The 20040-nt window shown below is 38.5% G+C and overlaps 1 protein-coding gene and 1 long non-coding RNA gene across 3 annotated transcripts in view; one reads left to right on the top strand and one right to left on the bottom strand.

Moving 5' to 3' along the window:
* Positions 1–2064: 2064 nt before the first annotated feature.
* Positions 2065–13905, bottom strand: LOC143512162 (myosin heavy chain, fast skeletal muscle-like). The gene is made up of 40 exons (XM_077002151.1): positions 13838–13905; positions 13526–13738; positions 13179–13322; positions 12888–13044; positions 12672–12699; positions 12001–12115; positions 11831–11923; positions 11657–11720; positions 11343–11441; positions 11155–11258; positions 10937–11075; positions 10720–10838; positions 10492–10641; positions 10234–10404; positions 9594–9900; positions 9077–9144; positions 8839–8926; positions 8649–8766; positions 8424–8547; positions 7862–7998; positions 7485–7740; positions 7170–7412; positions 6892–7068; positions 6639–6784; positions 6447–6537; positions 5970–6359; positions 5587–5713; positions 5390–5508; positions 5100–5296; positions 4810–4993; positions 4545–4710; positions 4316–4440; positions 3761–4069; positions 3465–3668; positions 3251–3376; positions 2938–3108; positions 2745–2849; positions 2568–2663; positions 2297–2428; positions 2065–2176 (listed from the first exon to the last, which is right to left on the bottom strand). Exons 2-40 carry the CDS (start codon positions 13724–13726, stop codon positions 2162–2164), a joined length of 5805 nt encoding a protein of 1934 aa, XP_076858266.1. The 5' UTR covers positions 13727–13738; positions 13838–13905; the 3' UTR covers positions 2065–2161.
* The window catches only part of LOC143512226 (uncharacterized), a 45861-nt gene continuing 28114 nt past the window's right edge, over positions 2294–20040 (top strand). For both annotated transcript variants that reach the window (XR_013130396.1, XR_013130393.1), the window contains exons 1-2: positions 2294–2407; positions 16070–16177. This is a non-coding gene — a long non-coding RNA (uncharacterized LOC143512226). The remainder of the gene's footprint in view (positions 2408–16069; positions 16178–20040) is intronic.

The following is a 20040-nucleotide window of genomic DNA, read 5'->3' as shown; positions in this document are numbered from 1 at the left end:
ATACAAATAATGATCCCAAAATTTCTAGGAAGAGAAAAATAGATCCAGATGGAAGGGTGTTTTAAGAAAGATTGGAAACCGAATATATATTTGTGCTTCATGGTGTACAATCTACATCGGCATTTTTAGGCCAAACATGGAACTAAGTAGTCTATACCAAAATTAGGCATCAAGAAAAACAACAAATTGCCAAAGAGCGGCAGTAAAAGCTAGCTTTTGTTGTGTCCCTTTTTCAGAGGGAGCATTTTTGAAACACAATTGCTATTTTCACAGTTATTTGATATTTCAAGTTTTGAACAAAGTATATGTGATATTTTTGATGTTATTTTTCTTTATTCACTTGAATGGTTTGATCGTTGATCGATGGAGTAATATAGGTTTTATAACTTAATAAATTAAAAGGATTTATTTTATAATAGAGCAACAAGCAACCCTAACACTAACAAGGACGATAACAAACAGGTGTGACACAGAACTGATTATCAGGAGTGGGAATGTGGCAAGGGAAAGACACGCATGTACACATTCAGACACAAACAAAGACAACTGCCTATGACACATCACATAGACTTGGGGAGGAGTTGAAGAGAAGGGGGCTGTGACACATGTGATAAGTGTTTTTGAATGCGTGTCATGTCTTTTGACTACCATCACAGCGGCATTATGAATAGAATGCAGCTGTGGAGTAAAAGTTTGGTGCATACTGTGTATTGATACTTTTCCTTAGTCCTTAAGTCTTCAAAATATGTCAGATTACACTCTATCATTGTGTTTCTAAAGGTTTTTAATTCCACATGTCATGACTTGTCTCACATGTTGGCAATTAGCTTAAATAAAAACACCTTTTGTAGAATTTCCTTAATTATGAGGCAAGATCAAAAATGTGGCGGCCATGGCAGGATCTTCACTCTTGTGAGAGATTGTTTCTCTTTATTCTCATCATATGCTCCTGACCTTGCTATTAGAAATACTCTTCTACATCTGTAGTCATAACTGTGACTTTTAATGTTGCAGTTCATCTACAACCAAACTGATTACATCGAGGCCCACAAGGTTGCATGCATGACTTGGCTTCTTGCTTTTCCTGAGCTGTTTTTGGATGCTCTGTGTATGAGAGTTTGTGTGGCATTTTCAGTGTAAGGTCTTTGTAATATGTATTTTGCCAATGGGTTAAATAAAGTTGTGTTGAACATTCATACAATACTACACAATATAAGCAATACATACAAAATATAGACCAAATTGTATAGATATACAGATATAGTGGAATATAGTGCCGCAGTACAAAGTAGCTCTGCATGTGTGCTAGACAAAACATGCTATATACTCTATATATGCTGGTAATTCATATAATTAGCACCAAGTCTCTATTGCATCTACCTTTGGAGTCCCTTTCCAGATTTTTCATTATGTAATTGATGCATATGTGATTCATTGGTAGTCAGGGGAATTTAGAGGTAAAAGCCATACAAATAGGTCTAAATCTGAAGTACTATTCCTACTATTTTTCTTTTTTACGATACATTTTGTCTTGTCTTTCTTTACAAATAAATTGTAACAGTACTGTGCGCACACACGCCTGTCTCCTCCCAGATCCTTGTACAGTCCACTGTTCAGTGTGCCTGTGTTTCATGGGTGTTTGTAGTTTGGCCACGCCAATTGTTATCTTTCCCTATGTTATTGTGTTTCACCTGTCTCCTTTTTTCTCCTCATTAATATATGTATATAAACCTCTGAAGTTTGCCCTCTGTAGTCCGTTTATTAAATGTTCTGTGAGACACCACTGTCTCAGCTTCCTATTCCTCACTCACCATGACATTTATAATCAATGTTTTTACTGATTAGAGGTTTGTACTATGCATTCAAATCAGGCATTCACATATCTACTTTCAGCATTCAATTATACATGAACAGCTGCAGGATGTTTGTGTTTTTATATGCCACAAAAAGCTGTTTTTATGAGCATGTAAGCACTTCACCACATGTTGTAGGTGTTAGTTTCTTCATGAGTAAGTCTGCTATACAGTGTGTTTTGACCAGGTGAATAAAATGCAAACACTGTAGTAACTTTGCAGTTTTATTTTATTGCACTTGTGCATGAACATTTCACAGTACATACATGATTTTATTGCTTGGTGGGGTCCAAAATGGTCTTTGTCTCTTATTCCTCTTTGGCCTATAATGAATAAATGTATTGTTAGCACTACTTGTACTAATACTACTAGTTCAGAAGAAAAGTGGTATGTCTCTGCATGTTAATGGTAAATTGCATAACAAAATTTGTTGTTTAATTTACCTTTCCAGCATCTCTGCTCTTGGCTCTGAGCTTGTTGACCTGGGACTCAGCAATGTCAGCACGCTCCTGGGCTTCTTCCATCTCATGTTGCACCTTCCTGTACCTGGACAGGTGAGTGTTGGCCTGCTCCTCCTGGTAAAGAATCAGATATGACCCCAGTTAGAGCTGGTGATATGGTATAAAATATTGATTGATATTATCAGGGGGCAATTAAATGTAATGCTGTGCATATACTAAATGCACAGTGCATGTTGCCCAGGGGCAAACGTACAGCTTCCTCAGCCTGTCTCTTGTAGGCCTTCACTTTCAACTGCAGCTTGTCCACAAGATCCTGCAGTCTGATCACATTCTTCTTGTCCTCCTCAGTCTGCAGAGATTAGCTGTGATTTAGATTTTATTTGATTTGTACGGAAACATGGTCTGTGTATTTACTGAGTTCATGCAGTACCTGATAGGTCAGCTCCTTTACTCTCCTTTCATATTTGCGGACTCCTTTAACAGCATCACCACTACGTCTCTGCTCAGCCTCAACCTCAGTCTCCAACTCACGCACCTATGGATCATATTTCATGCATACAATTTGAATTAGTAAACAAAACTACAGAAAACATTTTTTACTAAATATAAAGAGTGTAACATACTCTAGACTCCAGTTTCTGGAGCTGCTTCTTTCCACCCTTCATGGCAAGACTCTCAGCCTCATCCAGACGGTGCTGCAGATCTTTGACCGTGACCTCAAGGTTCTTCTTCATCCTCTCCAGATGAGCACTGGTGTCCTGCTCTTTCTTCAGCTCCTCTGCCATCATGGCAGCCTAGTGTGTGAGCCATGTCATGAGTTTTAGTTTTTATGTAGTGAGCCACATTCATACAAAATTTGAAGGCATATATGAATTATGTAAATGGTTATCATTCATAGTTTGAGTGGGTAAAACAGTGTGGGTATTTAACACTCACATCAGTAATTGCTTTCTTGGCCTTATCCTCAGCATTTCTTGCCTCCTGGACTGTGTCATCCACCTCACCTTGGATCTGCACCAGGTCAGCTTCAAGCTTCTTTTTGGTGTTTATTAGACTGGTATTCTATTGACAGGCAAAACAAAAAAGCCATTATAACTGGTTACCAGCTACCTTCAAAGGAGCTCCAGTGTTTCAAGCTGAAATAACCAACCTGAGAGTGCAGCAGTGCCACACGCTCACTGGCATCAACCAGCTCCTGTTCAGCCACTTTGCGTCCTCTCTCTGTCTGTTCCAGCCCAGATCTCAGCTCCTCAATCTCTGCTAGCATCAGATTATTCCTGCGCTCCACCATGGCAACCTGTTCCTTCATGTCTTCTTGTCCTCTGACAGCCTCATCAAGGTGGAGTTGGGCATCCTGATGTTTAAAGGGATTAGGGCTGTAATTATGACCCAATAATGACTCAAGCTACATTCACTGGGCAACCCCCCAATACAACAAAGTCCTACCTTGAGTTGTCCCTGGACGTTCCTGAGCTGTTTCTGAGCCTCAGCAGCCTGGCGATTGGCATGGCTCAGCTGAATCTCCATCTCATTCAGGTCTCCCTCCATCTTCTTCTTGATTCTGAGGGCATCGTTCCTGCTCCTAACCTCAGAGTCCAGAGTGCTCTGCATGGACTCAATAACCCTCTGGCTGTTCCTCTTGATCTGTTCAATCTCCTCATCCTTCTCAGCGAGTTTCCTGTCAATCTCACCCTTAACTTGACCAAGCTCAAGCTGAACACGAAGAATCTTGGACTCTTCATGTTCGAGTGTGCCCTGAGTAATGATATTGGTTGTATTAAGGAATGTAGGACAGACATTTACATTTACGGCATTTGGCAGACGCCCTTATCCAGAGTGACTTACATTTTTATCTCATTTTTATACAAATGAGCAATTGAGGGTTAAGGGCCTTGCTCAGGGGCACTATAACCCTCCGGTCACAAGACCAGTTCCCTAACCACCAGGCCATGACAGACCTAATCCTGCTTCCAAATATGGTATCATTATGTAGGCTTATACCTCTGCTTCCTCAAGAGCAGTCTGGATTTCCGATTTCTCAGTCTCCACTGTCTTCTTTGCTTTCTCCAACTCATGGATGGTCTTTCCAGTCTCCCCGATCTGTTCAGTGAGGTCAGAGATCTCCTCTGAGGAGAAAATAGTTCAGTTAAAAAAAGTTCAGTTAAATGTGCTTGCTTATACACTTCTTTTGAGTGTTCTTGTCGTTGAAACAAGTGTCCTTGTAACATACGTTGCAGATTCTTGTTCTCTCTTTTCAGAGTCTCCAGCTGGTCTAGAGCTTCCTCATATGAGTTCTTCATCTTAAAGAGCTCAGTGCTGAGAGAGCGAGCCTCTTTCTGAGCTCCTTCCAGTTCAGCCTGGCCTTCCTCATACTTCTGCTTCCACTCTGCCAAGACCTGAAATGTAGAGGGAACATCAGATATTATTTCATATTCATTCTTACCATGATAACAGTTTCATATTTCATAGACCATTTTCGATGGCAGATATTTGACCTTATCAAAGTTCCTCTGTTTTTTATCCAGGTTGCCAGCTAATGCATTGGCTCTCTCAACATCGATCATAAGGTCCTCTACTTCACCCTGTAGTCTTTGCTTGGTTTTCTCCAGAGAAGCACATTTAGAGTTCACTGCTTCAATAGATTCCTCTGCATCTTGGAGACGCTGGGCGAGTTTTTTCCTATGGAAATTTTGATGGTTATTACATGCTTTTCTAAAAAGGTTTGATCATTAGGTCAGTTTTGCAGTCTCTGTAGTGTAGTGTACTGTGAATTTAATTCAATTACTTGGCCTCCTCAAGCTCCTCAGTACGTTGGATGGCATCGGTCTCATATTTGGTTCTCCACTGAGCCACCTCACTGTTGGCCTTGGACATTCCACGCTGGAGTTCAGCTTTGGCCTCCTGCTCTTCCTCAAACTGCTCTCTGAGCAGGTCACAGTCATGACGAGCTGATTGGACAGCATGAGCCAGGGCATTCTTGGCCTAGCAAATGTCAGTGTACTTGTTACTGGATTGCTGCTCAGTTGTGAAAAGAATGTATTCCAATGGTATTTAGTAATGTAGTCCTAATAGTACCTTTACTTCCTCTTCAATTTGTCTCTTGAGCTCTTCAATCTGCTGTGTGTATGCTTGTTTTCCCCGAGTTAACTGGGAAACAAGTGCTTCCTTCTCCTCCAACTGACGGCTAAATTCACCTTTAAAAAGAGGTCATTCTAGTTACATTAGTCAAGCAAATCAACATTTTAATCTCTTGATTTGCTTTGACTAGTTACCATTCTCAGTCTGAAGTCGTGCTCTTTGTGCACTGATGTCATTCAGTTGACGGACATGTTCATCGCTTTTAGCTTTAATTTCACTCAGTTGATCTTCAAGGGTACGACACATCTTCTCTAGATTTGCCTAGAAAAATATACATGACAATAAAGTACAAACAGGTAAGTTGTGTAAATATTTAAATTTCCACCACAATTGTTATCTTCAAGTGAAGCTAAATACGTAGGTACACCAGAGGACAAAACATTTATATATGTAAAGTTTTTTCAATATTTCACGCCCATTTGGATTTGTCATGTGGATAAAGCAGAACTTTTTGGATGAATCAGAATGTTATTTTCTAAACACAATTTTTGTTTGTCTTAATGTGAATTAAAAACACCTTTGATTTGGCAACAGCCTCCATGTTACTGGACAGGTCATCAATCTCCATTTTATATTCACTCTTCTCCTTCTCCAGCTTCTGTTTGACCCTCTGAAGGTTGTCGATCTGCTCTCCAAGCTCAGCAACACTGTCAGCTTGTTTCTTGCGGAGGGCAGCAGCTGTAGCTTCATGCTGCAGAGTGGACTCTTCCAGATCACGACGCAGCTTCTGGAACTCGGCCTCACGCTTCTTGTTCATCTCAATCTGAGCAGCAGTAGCACCACCAGCTTCCTCAAGCCTCTCACTGATCTCCTCAAGTTCTCTGGAGAGATCAGCTCTCTGCTTCTCAACTTTAGCACGAGCTGCACGCTCAGCCTCAATTTCCTCCTCCAGCTCCTCAATGCGAGCCTGAAAAATAAGTTTTTACATTTTAGAGATTTCTTTATTGCTGGATTATTTTTAATGAAATTCCATTATTTTGTATTGATGAATCACCTGGAGTTCTTTAATCTTCTTCTGTAGCTGGGCACCCATTGACTGTTCATCCTCTATCTTGCTCAACAATTGGCTTATTTCAAAGTCCTTCCTGTTATATTATGACAGTATGTGCAATAATTAGATACTTTCATTTTAAAACATGCAAAGTGATTAGATTAGGTGCCAGTTGTAATGTGAGGTGATTTGTACTTTTTGATCTTCTCATCAGACTGCTGCTTGTCATTCTCCAGATCCATTATGGACTCCTGGGCCAGTTTCAGGTCACCCTCAAGCTTCCTCTTTGCTCTCTCAAGGTCCATGCGAAGTTTCTTCTCTTGTTCCAGTGAGCCTTCAAGCTACATTTTATGGGAATCAGCGCAATTAGGATCATCACACCTGATATTTGCTGAAATATTCCAATATCATGAACATATACCACAGATTCTACTTTTTTAATTCTTACATCATCCACTTGTTGTTCAAGCTTGGTCTTGGCTTTGGTCAGAGTGTTGACTTTGTCTTCCTCTGCTTGGAGATCATCAAGGGTCTGCTGGTGTGATTCTTGAAGGGCTTTCTTCTCCTTAGTGAGCTTGGCAATGCTTTCATCCTGAGAGGCCATCTCCTCAGTCAAATTCTTGACCTGTGGAAAAGCATTTCAACACAATCTTTGTCGATGTGTAAAAGGGACAAAATACATAAGTAGTCATATAATTTATAAATTAATATGTAATATGTTCAAACCTTGTTCTCAGTGGCATGTTTCTCCTTCTCCACTTTAGCCAAGGTGAGCTCCAGATCATCAATGTCCTTCTTCAGCTCAGAACATTCATCCTCCAGTTTCCTCTTCTTGGCAGTCAGCTCGGCATTGATCTCCTCCTCATCCTCCAGCCTCTCATTTGTCTCTTTGAGTTTGGCCTCAAGCTGGATCTTGCTCTTGATCAGCCCTTCACATCTTTCTTCTGCATCAGCGAGGTTCTCTGTTTCCTGTTTAATGGAATATTATAGTAATTTTTTGCAAAGTCTGCAGAGACATATGTACTTGTCTGATGTACTTACAGATGTCACTTGCAGTTGTAGGTCATTTTTCTCCTGCAGAAGAGAAACCATCTTCTCCTCAAGCTCTTTCTTCTTGGCCAATGCCTTTGCCAGATCCTCCTTCATCTTCTCAAAATTTTCTTTCATGCTAGCCATTTCCTTCTCGGTCTCTGCAGTCTTCAGTAGAGGCTTGATCTTGAAGTACAGCTTCATCCATGGCCAGTGTTTCACATTCATGAATGAGCGGATGTTGTATTGGATAGAGTAGATGGACTCTCTAGAATTCAAATTGAACCAGTTAAGTTCCATTCGTATCTATTATGTTTTATTCATGTCAACATAAATATTTAATTTTGTGTTGTATATGATACCGCATATTCTATGCTCATATTCTTTACCTCCTTTCCATCATCTTTACAAACTCCCTCCTCATGAGGTAGCCTCGGCACAGAGCCTGAGTCATAGTCACTAAATTAGCCAGTTTCTCATCTCGCATCTCCTCAAGTGTACCCAGCAGTCCAGCTTTGAAGAACACCTTCCAAAATAATAATAATAATACATTTAAAATTTTAAATTAAAAGAATAAATAAAATATAATTAATAAAATATTAGTTAAAGCAAATAGGATGGTTTCAGTGCATTTACACTTAGTGAAGACTTAAATTATCTACACGTTCAAAAATAAATAATTTTATCTAGTTTTTATCTTTTTTCCTTACATTTCTACTACTGTCAGTTTTGAGAAGTGCTTATGAAATATGTATGAAAGGTATAAAAGAGGCATATTACAATATTACTCACAGAAAGGGAACTAAAAAAATTGAGAGCCATGTTTTAATTCACATTATTCTGCCACTATACTACACTGTTCAGTGAAACATGAAGCAGTATGTTTTTTTATGTATTGCTCTCATTCAGAGGAATAATAATAATGATGATCAAGATGATGGTTGTGATCACCTTTGTGTGTCCAAACTTGTACTGGGTGTGGTCCACATCAATGGAGCCCAAGAGTTTCTCTGAAGCTTTCTTGTTGTCAATGAACTGTCCCTCTGGGATGACACTGGCATTCAAGACTTTGTACCTGTTTATAAATCAATAGTGAAGTCTAAGTGGTAGCTTACTGTATTTATAACAATATTGAATTAATCACAGAATCTGGAATCCTGAAACTAAAGAAATTACCTTTGCTTGAAGTCAGCATAGAGGATTCTGCTGGGGAATCCCTTTCTGCAGATTCTGATACCCTCCAGCACACCATTACACCTCAGCTGGTGGATTACCAGGTAGTTCTCCATCAGACCTACAATGGCCATTGTAATATTACAATGTCTGCAGTAAAATTATAATTTATAGAAATCAGAAGAATACGGACCTGGAGTTTTGGACTCATTTGGAATCAAGCAACGCACAAAATGAGGGTGAGTGCTCCTCAAGTTGGTCATCAGCTTGCCCAAGTTCTCCTGTGGAGTTTGACATTGTCGTCCACTTATTTAAGATATAATTTGTTGCATAGATTAGTTTATGCATATTGCAATGCTTACTGCTGGCACAACTTTCCAAGGTGAATGTAGCCTTATGCATTTCAGATTTTTGTGTAAAATTGTTCTTACCCTGAACAGAGCAGACACAGTCTGGAATGAACCACCCTTCTTCTTACCAGCCTTCTTACCACCTTCAGCTGTTTGGTGAAGAGAGTTCAAAATAATTGTATTTTCTAATTAATTATGCATTTCAGACCAGAAGTAACATATTTACCACATGTCAACATGTCTTTTACAGTGCCATTTAGCATCTACTGACAGAGTGATTTCTTTAATATTGTTATTTTACATTGGTTAGTTATTATTATATTATATATTAGTATCCAAATATATAATTACATTTTATTTGGACTATAAAACACTAATATTTTCCCTCATGAGTACTTGTTTTTTAGTAAATCACAAAATGCAAAATGTATTTAAAATCACTGAGTGAAACTTAAAACTACTAATGTTGATTAGACAGGTCTCGTTCATTTACAGACTTCGTTTTTGCCTTCACTTGAATTGTTGAGATTACCTCAAATGGTTAACCTTTTCAGCCCAGCTCTTAGCTACAAAAACAGTAACAATGATTTAATCTTACCTTCAGCACCAGCATGGGCTGCATACAGGAAGGACAGAAGTTTGTTTGCTGCCTTCTGATAAAGCCCCACAACAGACTCATTCAGGGGGTCCTTGTTCTTGTCCAGCCAGCCAATAATGTTGTAGTCCACAGTGCCAGCATAGTGCACCAGGGAGAAGTGGGCCTCAGCTTTGCCTTTGGCTGGTCTTGGCTTTTGGAAAGCATTGCATTTGCCAAGATGCTGGTCATACAACTTGTTCTTGAAAGATGTGTCTGAGGCCTTGGGGAACATGCACTCCTCTTCAAGGATGGAGAAGATGCCCATTGGCTGTTGGTGACAAATTTTGATATCACTTCAATAGTACTTGTATAAGTGGTTGTCTGACTTAACTAGTGAATGTGTGAATATCCTCATATTTCAGTAACGTTGTCATAGTACACACTCCTTTGTATAATCTGCAGTTTGTTTAACAGTAAATCTGAGTCTTAGTATTGCAAGTCTTGGTCTTTTCACCCCTTACCTTCTCAATAAGCCTTAGTGTGACTGACTAGTGAATGTCATGATATTTCAGGAACACTGGCATGGAAAATAATACATACTCCTATTTCTTTGTACATTCTGGAGTTTGTTTAACAGTCTTAATGTATTTGCACCCCTTACCTTTTCAATAAGCTCAATGCAGGCAGCCAGGTCCATACCAAAATCAATGAACTCCCAGTCAATTCCTTCTTTCTTGTACTCCTCTTGTTCCAGCACAAACATGTGGTGGTTGAAGAACTGTTGCAGTTTCTCATTTGTGAAGTTAATGCAGAGCTGCTCCAAGGTGTTGAACTGTTTTAGAACATGGATGTTAATGCACTTTCTGTTACACTGTGAATATATTATATAATGCAGAGTGTAAAATCAACATAGATTTACATCAAAGATCTCAAATCCAGCGATGTCCAAAACACCAATGAAGAACTGCCTTTGTTGCTTTGTGTCCAACATCTCATTGATTCGGATGACCATCCACAAGAACATTTTCTCATAGATAGACTTGCAAAGAGCGCTGACTGCATTATTGACCTGCAAAATTTATACAGAGATTTGGTCCTCTGTTCAGAATTCTAACATTATTTCCTCCGGTTAATATTAACCCATTACCTGTGGTACAGTTTGGCCTTTGGTCACAAACTCATTTCCGACCTTCACTCTGGGGTAGCACAAAGCTTTCAGCATGTCAGCTGAGTTCAGGCCCAGGAGGTAGGCGATTTTATCAGCCACTGAATAAAAAGTGATAGTGATATTGATTCAACTAAATGCTTATATATGTTACTTATAATAGAATTGAACAAATCTGGTAATGTGTTGTGATATTTACCCTCAGTGCCATCAGGCTCAGCCTGCTCCTCTCTCTGCTTCTGCTTGAACTTCATGTTCCCATGGTGCATCACAGCACCAGTCAACTTGTAGATACCCATTTTCTCTTCAGCACTGAAGCCCAAAATGTCAATAGAAGTCTGTGTTTGAAGAGAAAGGAGAAATGAAGATGCTGCTTTAAAAAAATATATCACTTAAGCTCTTAGAAGTTCTACTTACATCTGTGGCAATGAACTCTTCTATGTCATTGATGCTCTTGACTGTGATTTCACCCTGGCTGATCATAGGGTAGTCATAAGGGTTGGTGGTGATGAGCAGTGCCTCTGTGTGGACATGAAAAATTTGGATATGTGTTAGTGTAAACAATACAACAACATTGATAGCAAATAGGAATTAGTAGTTCATACCAAGCAGCTCTGGTTTGTGTCCAGTCATGAGCTGGTAGAAGATGTGGTAGCTCCTCTCAGCAGACAGCTGGAAAGTGACTCTTGACTTCTCCAGTAGATCTGTTCATATATTTGTATTAGTTTTTCTTTATCAATGTGTTTCATGGAGAAAATCAATATCTTCACAACTGTGCTTTTGAAGAGATTGTTGATGTATGTGATATGTTGTTTAACCATGTTATCTTAAATTTAGTTTATTTCTTGCCCTTGTTTGATGAACTCATACATGACATGATGATATAAAAGGATGCATTCATTATCAGACTGAAACTTACAGGTTTCAATATCAGCTGATGCCAGCTTTCCAGATTGTCCAAAATGAATTCTGATGAATTTACCCTGGAAATTAAAAAATGTTTTGTATTCCACAGTATATATATTTTTAGTCCTGTCTCTTTTTTGTTTGATACACTCTATTACATCTTTTAAAAATGGTGTAATGTACTTACAAAACGAGAGGAGTTGTCATTTCTCACAGTTTTGGCATTACCATAAGCTTCCAGCAGGGGGTTGGCTGCTACAATTTGGTCCTCCAGCGACCCCTAGAGACACAGGCAGGAATATATAAAAGGCCTCTGAGCAGGTCTTAATTCTTCATACATAATACCAGGTCAGTTACCTGCATTTTGCCAGCAACAGGTTCTGCCTTCTTTGCTCCACTAGTCATGCCAACCATTGCAAAGTACTGGATGACACGTTTGGTGTTCACAGTCTTTCCTGCACCAGATTCTCCACTAGAGATAGAATTAGTGTATCATTTATAATGTACAATTCTATACAAAAAAGTCCATACTTTAGAATGCTTTATAGTGCACCAGATTCTCGATTGGAGTTTGAATCAGTTTATCATTTAGAAGATATAATTCTGTATAAAAAAGTCTATACTTTAGAATTCTTAATTTTATCTCAGCTATTAATTCTTAATGTTTCTGAAGATTTTAGGCATTGATTCAAAACTTTATATATATATTCTATTACTCTTGTCATACATACATTAATACATTCATAATAATGTATATATATTAGGACAATGTATTAAAATAGACTGATATTATTGAGAGTATTACAATTTCTGAGAGGCAATAACTTCATGTGCTTGCATATGTCCAATTGTATGTTGTGGAATCAATATATGCATTAAATATGGATCATAGGAGCTGGTGTTAATGGGAAATCACAGCTTCGTTCAAACGTTAAGCCTACATGGTTTTTAGGAAACAAATTTTAAAAAGCTTTAACTGATGTAAATAATGTAAATTATAATGAAAGTTGTGGTGAGTTTGAACTTACGTGATCAGGACAGACTGGTTTTCACGGTCTAATGTAAATGAGAAATGTAAAATGTAGTCCATCTTTCAGTTACAGATTTTATACAGAGATCATTTTGTACTCTCTCTGTGAGACTGAGACTGACAACAGATTTACTCAAGCAATCAAAATCTGTTAACAAAAACAATAAAAAAATAATAAATCAAAGTACTTAAAAAACATTGAACAGTGTCATACCAGTGAGCATGAACTGATAGCCGTTATCAGAGATGGAGAAGATGTGGGGCGGGGCTTCAATTCTCTTTTTGCCTCTGTATCCAGACACAACAACTGCATCATATACTGGGAGCCACTTGTAGGGGTTCACAGTGACGCAGAACAACCCTGAGTAGGTCTACAGGAGAATCCAGAGAAATGGTCCTACTGTCATGACAATATACTCTTTCACATTCATTCTCCATAATCTTGTCACAATAATATACTCTTTAATATTTATTTGCAAAAGCTATGATCCTTTGTTAAGCTTACATAGATCATCCATGCTGCGTAGCGCTCTTTGAGGTTAAACAGCACAGCAGGTTCGTTGAGGTGGGTCATCATGGCCATGTCCTCCATTTTGTCATATTTGGGAGGGTTCATGGGAAAGACTTCATCCTCCTTCACTGTGAGCTTCTGTGAAAGGATAACATTAAAGGTCTGCATAACAGTAGCTTCTTCTGAAATTACTAGATCTGTTGTCCCTGTATGAGTTTCTGCACATGACTGCATATTTTTTCATATATTAATTAAACACATCTTTATACAACTCAGCAATTACATTAACAAGCCAAGATGCATCTAGAACTACTCATGCCATCAGTTTTCTTTCCACTTACTTGGCCACACAGCGTTTCAACAGTGGCTTTGCCTCCCTCTTTACTCTTTAGTGTACCCTTGAGGTACATCTCCTTGGGCTCACACACAAACACTGCTGTTTTGGCATCAAAAGGTTTGTTCTGGGCCTCAATCCTCTCCTTCTCTGGCTTGCGCAGGTAAATGGCCGCCGGCCCAAAACACTCCATTTCTCCATCCCCCATGGTGATGTTTTACTACGGAGTAAAATCATAGAGTTGTTATATTTCATATTTTATTACATTTTCAATATACTATTTGACTGTCATGCCTAAATGTTATTTGCAACCCCTTACTTTGATCTCAGATCTAGAAAACGGGAAGCAAAAATGAGTTGGCAGCTTGTGGACACTGAAAAAGAAAGTTAAAAAAGCTTTAGCAGATTGCATGTGAAAGTAAAATTATAATCAAGTAAATTATTAGCCTTAATCAACAAATATAGTTCTTAAACTACATTTTATTCAGCAACAGCTACACCAAAATTCTCTCACCTTGCAGGGTGCTCTACGTAGTACTAGTGCTTGGGGAAGCCTCTTATATAGAATGATTACTGTTTACTAAGCAGAAGTATCAAGCTATGTTTGGTAATAGATTCTTGCCCTGTGTATCCCTAATTGGCAATCATCATGATGTGCTCATGTATCATATCATGTACTGTGAATATAGGTGTTTTATAGTTTGAGCACTGCGGTAACTAATTATATAAACCTTTAAACAGAAGAGTTTTTGTTATTTTGATGTAAACAAAATGGGGCATCCTCTTCGTAGACCAGTATTTTATTAATAAATAATTAATTTGGTTACTTTCAATCAATTTTAAAATACATTTACTGCTTTTGTTTTTGTTTGTTTTTATGTCAATGAAGATTTCAGTGTTTCATGTGTGATAGCTTGGTGATTTAATGGGTAAGTCATTTAAAGCACATGTTAGTCTTGTTTGGTCTGCAAACCTTAAGCGATTCTAAAGTCAAAAATAAAAATATTTTTTGAAAGTTCTTTGGTACTTAATACAAACTAAATTTGCACACATAGTGTCATTGGTGTTTTGTTGCATGTACATATTTCATTCAACTTTTTCATTCTATACCCTTTCAATTGAAATATTTATTTGTTATTTTAAGACAAGTCCAGACATTTAAAATCAATCTTAACATTTTCATTTCAATAATGACAAAACGTGCCAGTTCACATTCCTCTTCACATTTATAACTTAAATAATGTAATACATCATTTGTGTGTTACAGCTCTCTCATTAGACACCCACAGTTACAGCATTTGCATTACACTTTTTTACATTTCCTAATCAAATTTATTAATTTACATTTATACAAAGACTAGAATAAACTAACACTACCAAATTAGTTATAGTCTAGCTAAGCCAAATGCAATCAGAGTATCAAATGAAAATGAATCCATTGAGTTATTAATAGGGCCAGATTTTAAAGTGTACTTCAAAATGAAAATTTATATGCCTTTGGCAGATGATGCAGTAAAGCTGAGATGGTAGTGCTTACCATATACTTGATTCATAAATTATATACTGAAATACAATATCACAGCATTTATTCATATTAGGAATCAGTGCAAATATAGAAGCTATCTCTACCTAGGGTTAGCCTAACCCTAACCCTGTCAGACGTCAGCCTATGAAGGCAGTATAAAAGACTTTAGCCAGGTCCCCAAAGAGTTTTCTACATATTTATAAAGGGCAGTCTTTAAAGTAAGTCTCACTGTTTTGTTTCCTTCCCATAATTAATTTGTAGACTTACTTTAGATATTTCAAAAGTGCACTGTTTTTTTACTGGTTGTGACTGGCAATTTTATATTGGTACCTTGGAAACAGCTTTGAAGCAGCTTTTCCAAATGCTTAGTTAATTTTGGCAAATTTAGTCTTGCCTTGTAATGTAGATTTATAATATTGTAATATTGCAATATTGTAGACATATTGCTTTCAAAGTCAAAATTTAAAACATGATATATAAAACCTTTTTATATCTTTATTCTGTTTTTTAACCAGAGATGTTTTATCATTAGATAATTGGAAATCATACAATGAAGATGTGTTCCCAGAGAGTCTGAAAAGGCTTGATGATGGCTCACTGTGTTACAGATGACCATAGCAAACTCCTGTCCTAATGTCTGCATGTTGGAGAAGCTTCTAATGACCATAATATACTCCTTTCCTCATGTCTGCATGTTGGAGAAGCATGTAATGCACTCTGCAGCTATGAGATCCTTGTGCACTCGTCCAGTTTATTTTTAGATACATACAGGTTAATTTCATTAGATCGTGGTGTGATATAGCAGTTCAGATTTCACAGTTCATGTTAGACATGATTGTTTCTGCCTTGGTAAAATGTATGAAACAGTGGAGGTTTATTTTGGTGGACATGCAATCACATGTGAGATACAAGATCATTGTTTGTTGCTGCATTGTCAAGAATTTTTTCTTCATTGATAATGTTTAGAAAGTGAATACAAAATGATATCAACTAGTCTGTGGTTTTGTTTTGGATCTTGTGTTTTAGGAACTGAGGTGAAAATGCAGAAGTTGAGAGGTGTGATTTGTCAAAAAGTTACATGCCAATTCTTGGTTCTCTTCATTGGATTGGTTATCAAGAAACATTGCTGCACAGGTGAGAGCTGGCCTGTTTCTTTGATAAGATAATTTCTGTGATTAATGTATTCATATTCAATTAGATTATATATCTATAGATTATATCTCGATTAAAAGGAATATTAACACTGCTGTGCCTGATGTAATAATGCCCAGTGGTAAGAACAGCAGTTGTTTGCAGACATATTGTACATTATATTGCAACAGGTGGCTTACAGATGGCCATTTAAAGATAGATGTATCTAATAAGTTAACCAGCTATTTAGATGCAAAATAGATGTTTCTAATAAAAGGTTGATGGTGAGTCTATGTTCTGTAATTTCCTTCCTTGAATAACCTAAAATGTGTGTGTCGCGTGTTCAACGTGTGTTTCAATGTGTGTTTCTTGCTTTTTTTGTGTGTTTAAACCCTGCATGTCATGTTCCCTGTTGTTGGTTATTGTTCATACTGTATGTCTGGTATGTTGTACTCATTTCCTTGTCTCTAGTATCATTGTGTTCTAGCTCTGTTCTCTCATTCGTTCATATCTCATATACCTGCTTATGTGCACTTTAGGATTTGTACTATTGGAGGATTTGAATTTGTTGAAACATTCACACACAGAGTTAGAAATTGTATTGATGTTGTGGTACCAAGGGTAGCTAAAATTATTTCTGGTGGAATTATGAGGCCCTGGAGAAACACTCCATCTGTTTTAGAACTTAAAAAAGATTGCAGGCAGGCTGAGAGGTGTTGGCAAAGGTCAAAATTGGAAGTACATTTTGATATTTATAAAACAGCATTACAGAATTACAACAGTGAAGTGAAATCAAAGAAAAACTACTTCTCTTCCTTGATTAATTCAACTAATAATAACTCAGCTGCCATGGTCAGAAGTATAGACTGGCTAGTACATCTCACCTCCTGTGTCTTCCCTGAATTTCAGATGACAAATGTGATGAGTTTGCAGTTTTTCTAAGGACAACATTACTAGTATAAGGCAGAACATAGCAACAAGCAGTAATGGACTATCAACCCTAATATCAGTTACATTATTTCCAAGAAATTGACATGGTAACACTATTTGATTTCATTACTAAAATCCTCTACATAAGAACTGGACCCAACATATTTTATAAGCAGGTTTTGAGTTCATTATCTAACGTACTCTCAGACCGTGTACAGAGAGTTAGAGTTGGCTCACATCTCTCCAGAGCTTTCAGCATTAACACTGGCTCTCCACAGGGCTGTGTGCTGAGCCCACTCCTCCTCTAAACTCTGTACACCTATGACTGTGTCAGCAACCACTCGGACAATGTCACAGTCAAGTTCACTAATGACACCACTCTGGACGGACTGATATCTGATGGCAATGAAATGGCATACAGGGAAGAGGTTCAAAGTCTAGTGGAGTGGTGCTAAGAGTGATGTCATCAACGGCTCCAAGACAAAATAATTGATTGTAGATTTCAGAAGGAGGAAGCCCAACTTGCAGCCAATCTGCATTGATGGACAGTGTGTGGAGAGGGTGTCCAGCTTCAAGTTTCTGGGGGTGTATATGGATGCAGATCTCCAATGGTGTTCTAACACCTCAGCCCAACAGCACCTCTATTTTCTAAGAACCCTTAAGAAGCTGAATCTGGAAAAGAAACTGTTGACTGTCTTCTACCGCTGCTCCATTGAGAGTGTTTTGACGTTATGCACCTCTGCGTGGTTCTCCAGTTGTACCATAGCACACAAAAATGCCATACAGAGGGTCATCAACATGACACAGAAGGATATTGGACCCTCCCTCCCCTCCCTGGAAGACCTCTACAGAACTCTCTATCTCAGGAGGGCTTACACAATTGTCAAGAACAGTACACACCCAGGACATAAGATGTTTGAACCAATCACACACACACCGGCGAGAAGCGGCAGCCAATTGCACACAGCGTACTCTCTACCGGAAGCCACAGCCCCCTGGGTGACTGACTGAGTGGGGTGCAGGAAGTGGCAGAGCACCATCCACCACTGGGCATACAAGCAAACACACACACACACACTACTTTTTATTGAACATAGAGACACAGACACACACTCAGGGAGAATTTGTTGACTGCCAATTTACCTAACCTCCATGTTTTTGAACTGTGGGAGGAAACACACACAAACACAGGGAGAACATGGAAACTCAGATAGGGACTTGAACCCAAGACCCCAGTGCTGAGAGGCATATGTGCTAACCACCAAGCCACCGTGTTGCCCACCATGTTGCCTACTATACAGGGTGCTTACACCCTGTATAGTAGCTCTTAATCTGTTATTTAATTTGTTTATATTTAAAGCTTTTCTATTTGCACAAAGAGGGGAGGGGCTATAAACCAATTTCGCAAATGTACAAGTACAATGTGTAATGACAGTAAAAATTCATTTCATTTCGATGCTCTAACAATTGTTAATCAGTCTCTGCAACTGGGAGAATGTCCTAGTATTCTTTAAACTGCAGTTGTTAAACCACTACTAAAGAACAGTGGTTCTCAATAATTATTGACCTACAGTGGATATAAAGTGTACACCCCCTGTTTAGCCAGGTTTAGTGATTGTCACGTAGGGCTACGCCCCCTCTCATAGCTGTCACTCTGGGTTCCCTCATGTCTGTATTCCCTGCCTGTTTATGCCGCCCTGCTCGTTGTCTCTGATTTCCCATTGTTTGCCACGCCCCTGTTATCATTGTTCGCACCTGGTCCTTGTCTAGTCCTGTGTATAAAAGTCCTTGTATTGCCCTTGTCTGTATCGGTCTTTTTGTCTGATCTTGTTTATCGTGAGTACTGCCGTGTTTGCGCCTTGTGTTACCCGTCATCCGTGTATTTTGCCTGTCCCTCCGTAGTCAGTCTGCCTTGTTGTTTTCTTTGTCCGTGTTCATGCCTGTGTACATTTCATGTCCGGATTGCCAGCCCGTTATGACCCATGCCCGTGACTACAACTCTGCCTTTGGAATTTCCTTTAATAAATCTCGCTCTCCTCAGCGTTTGTGTCCGCCTCCGTGTTCTGTTCCGCGCAGAACGTTACAGTGATATAAAAAAAATTAGACCAAGCCAAATAATTTCAGAGCCTTTTCAACCTATAATGAGAACTATAACCTGTACATCTCAATTAAAAACAAACTAAAATAATGTGGTTGCATAAGTGTGCACACCCTTAAACTAATACATTGTTGAAGCGCCTTTTGATGTTATTTGGTGTAAGAGCCTATCAGTATGGTACACCTTGACTTAGCAATATTTGCCCACTCTTCTTTGCAAAAACACTCTAAATCTGTCAGATTGGGGCATGTCCCATGTACAGCCCTCTTCAGATCACTCCACAGATTTTCAATCAGAATCAGATCTGGGCTCTGGCTGGGCCATTCCAACACTTTAATCTTCTTCTGGTGAAGCCATTCTTTGGTTGATTTGGATGTATGCTTTGGGTCATTGTCATGCTGAAAGATGAACTTCCTCTTCAGCTTCAGCTTTCTAACAGAAACCTGAAGGTTTTGTGCCGATATAGACTGGTATTTGGAACTGTTCATTATTCCCTCCACCTTGACTAAAGCGCCAGTACCAGCTGAAGAGAAACAGCCCCACAGCATGATGCTGCCGCCACCGTGTTTCACTGTGGGCATGGTGTTTTATTGGTAATGTGCAGTGCTTTTTTTTGCACCAACACTGAAAAAATTTGGAGTAGGGTTTACTTAAAAAAATGTAAAACTGCAAGTAAATTTAACAGCATATGTTCAACCAATATTTACTCAATTTACTCATTCTCAGTATATTGAACTACAAAGGTTTCAGCAAATGTTACTTTGCAACACGTTTATTCAATTCGATTTTACTCAGTGTACCTTAGTAGATTTTACTACTACAATGTAGTGCCCCATTC

This window comes from Brachyhypopomus gauderio, chromosome 1 (genome assembly GCF_052324685.1).
Source record: "Brachyhypopomus gauderio isolate BG-103 chromosome 1, BGAUD_0.2, whole genome shotgun sequence".
Classification (NCBI taxonomy): Eukaryota; Metazoa; Chordata; class Actinopteri; order Gymnotiformes; family Hypopomidae; genus Brachyhypopomus; species Brachyhypopomus gauderio.
The sequence above is the reverse complement of the archived record's forward strand: the minus strand, read 5'-3'. Positions and strand labels throughout refer to the sequence as shown.

Coding starts and splice junctions, on each gene's coding strand:
- LOC143512162 (XM_077002151.1), bottom strand. CDS start 13,726: ATGGGGGATGGAGAAATGGAGTGTTTTGGGCCGGCGGCCATTTACCTG. Junction 3,109..3,250: donor CCAAGAAAGCAATTACTGAT/GTGAGTGTTAAA, acceptor CTCACACACTAG/GCTGCCATGATGGCAGAGGA. Junction 2,850..2,937: donor TCCAGAAACTGGAGTCTAGA/GTATGTTACACT, acceptor TATGATCCATAG/GTGCGTGAGTTGGAGACTGA.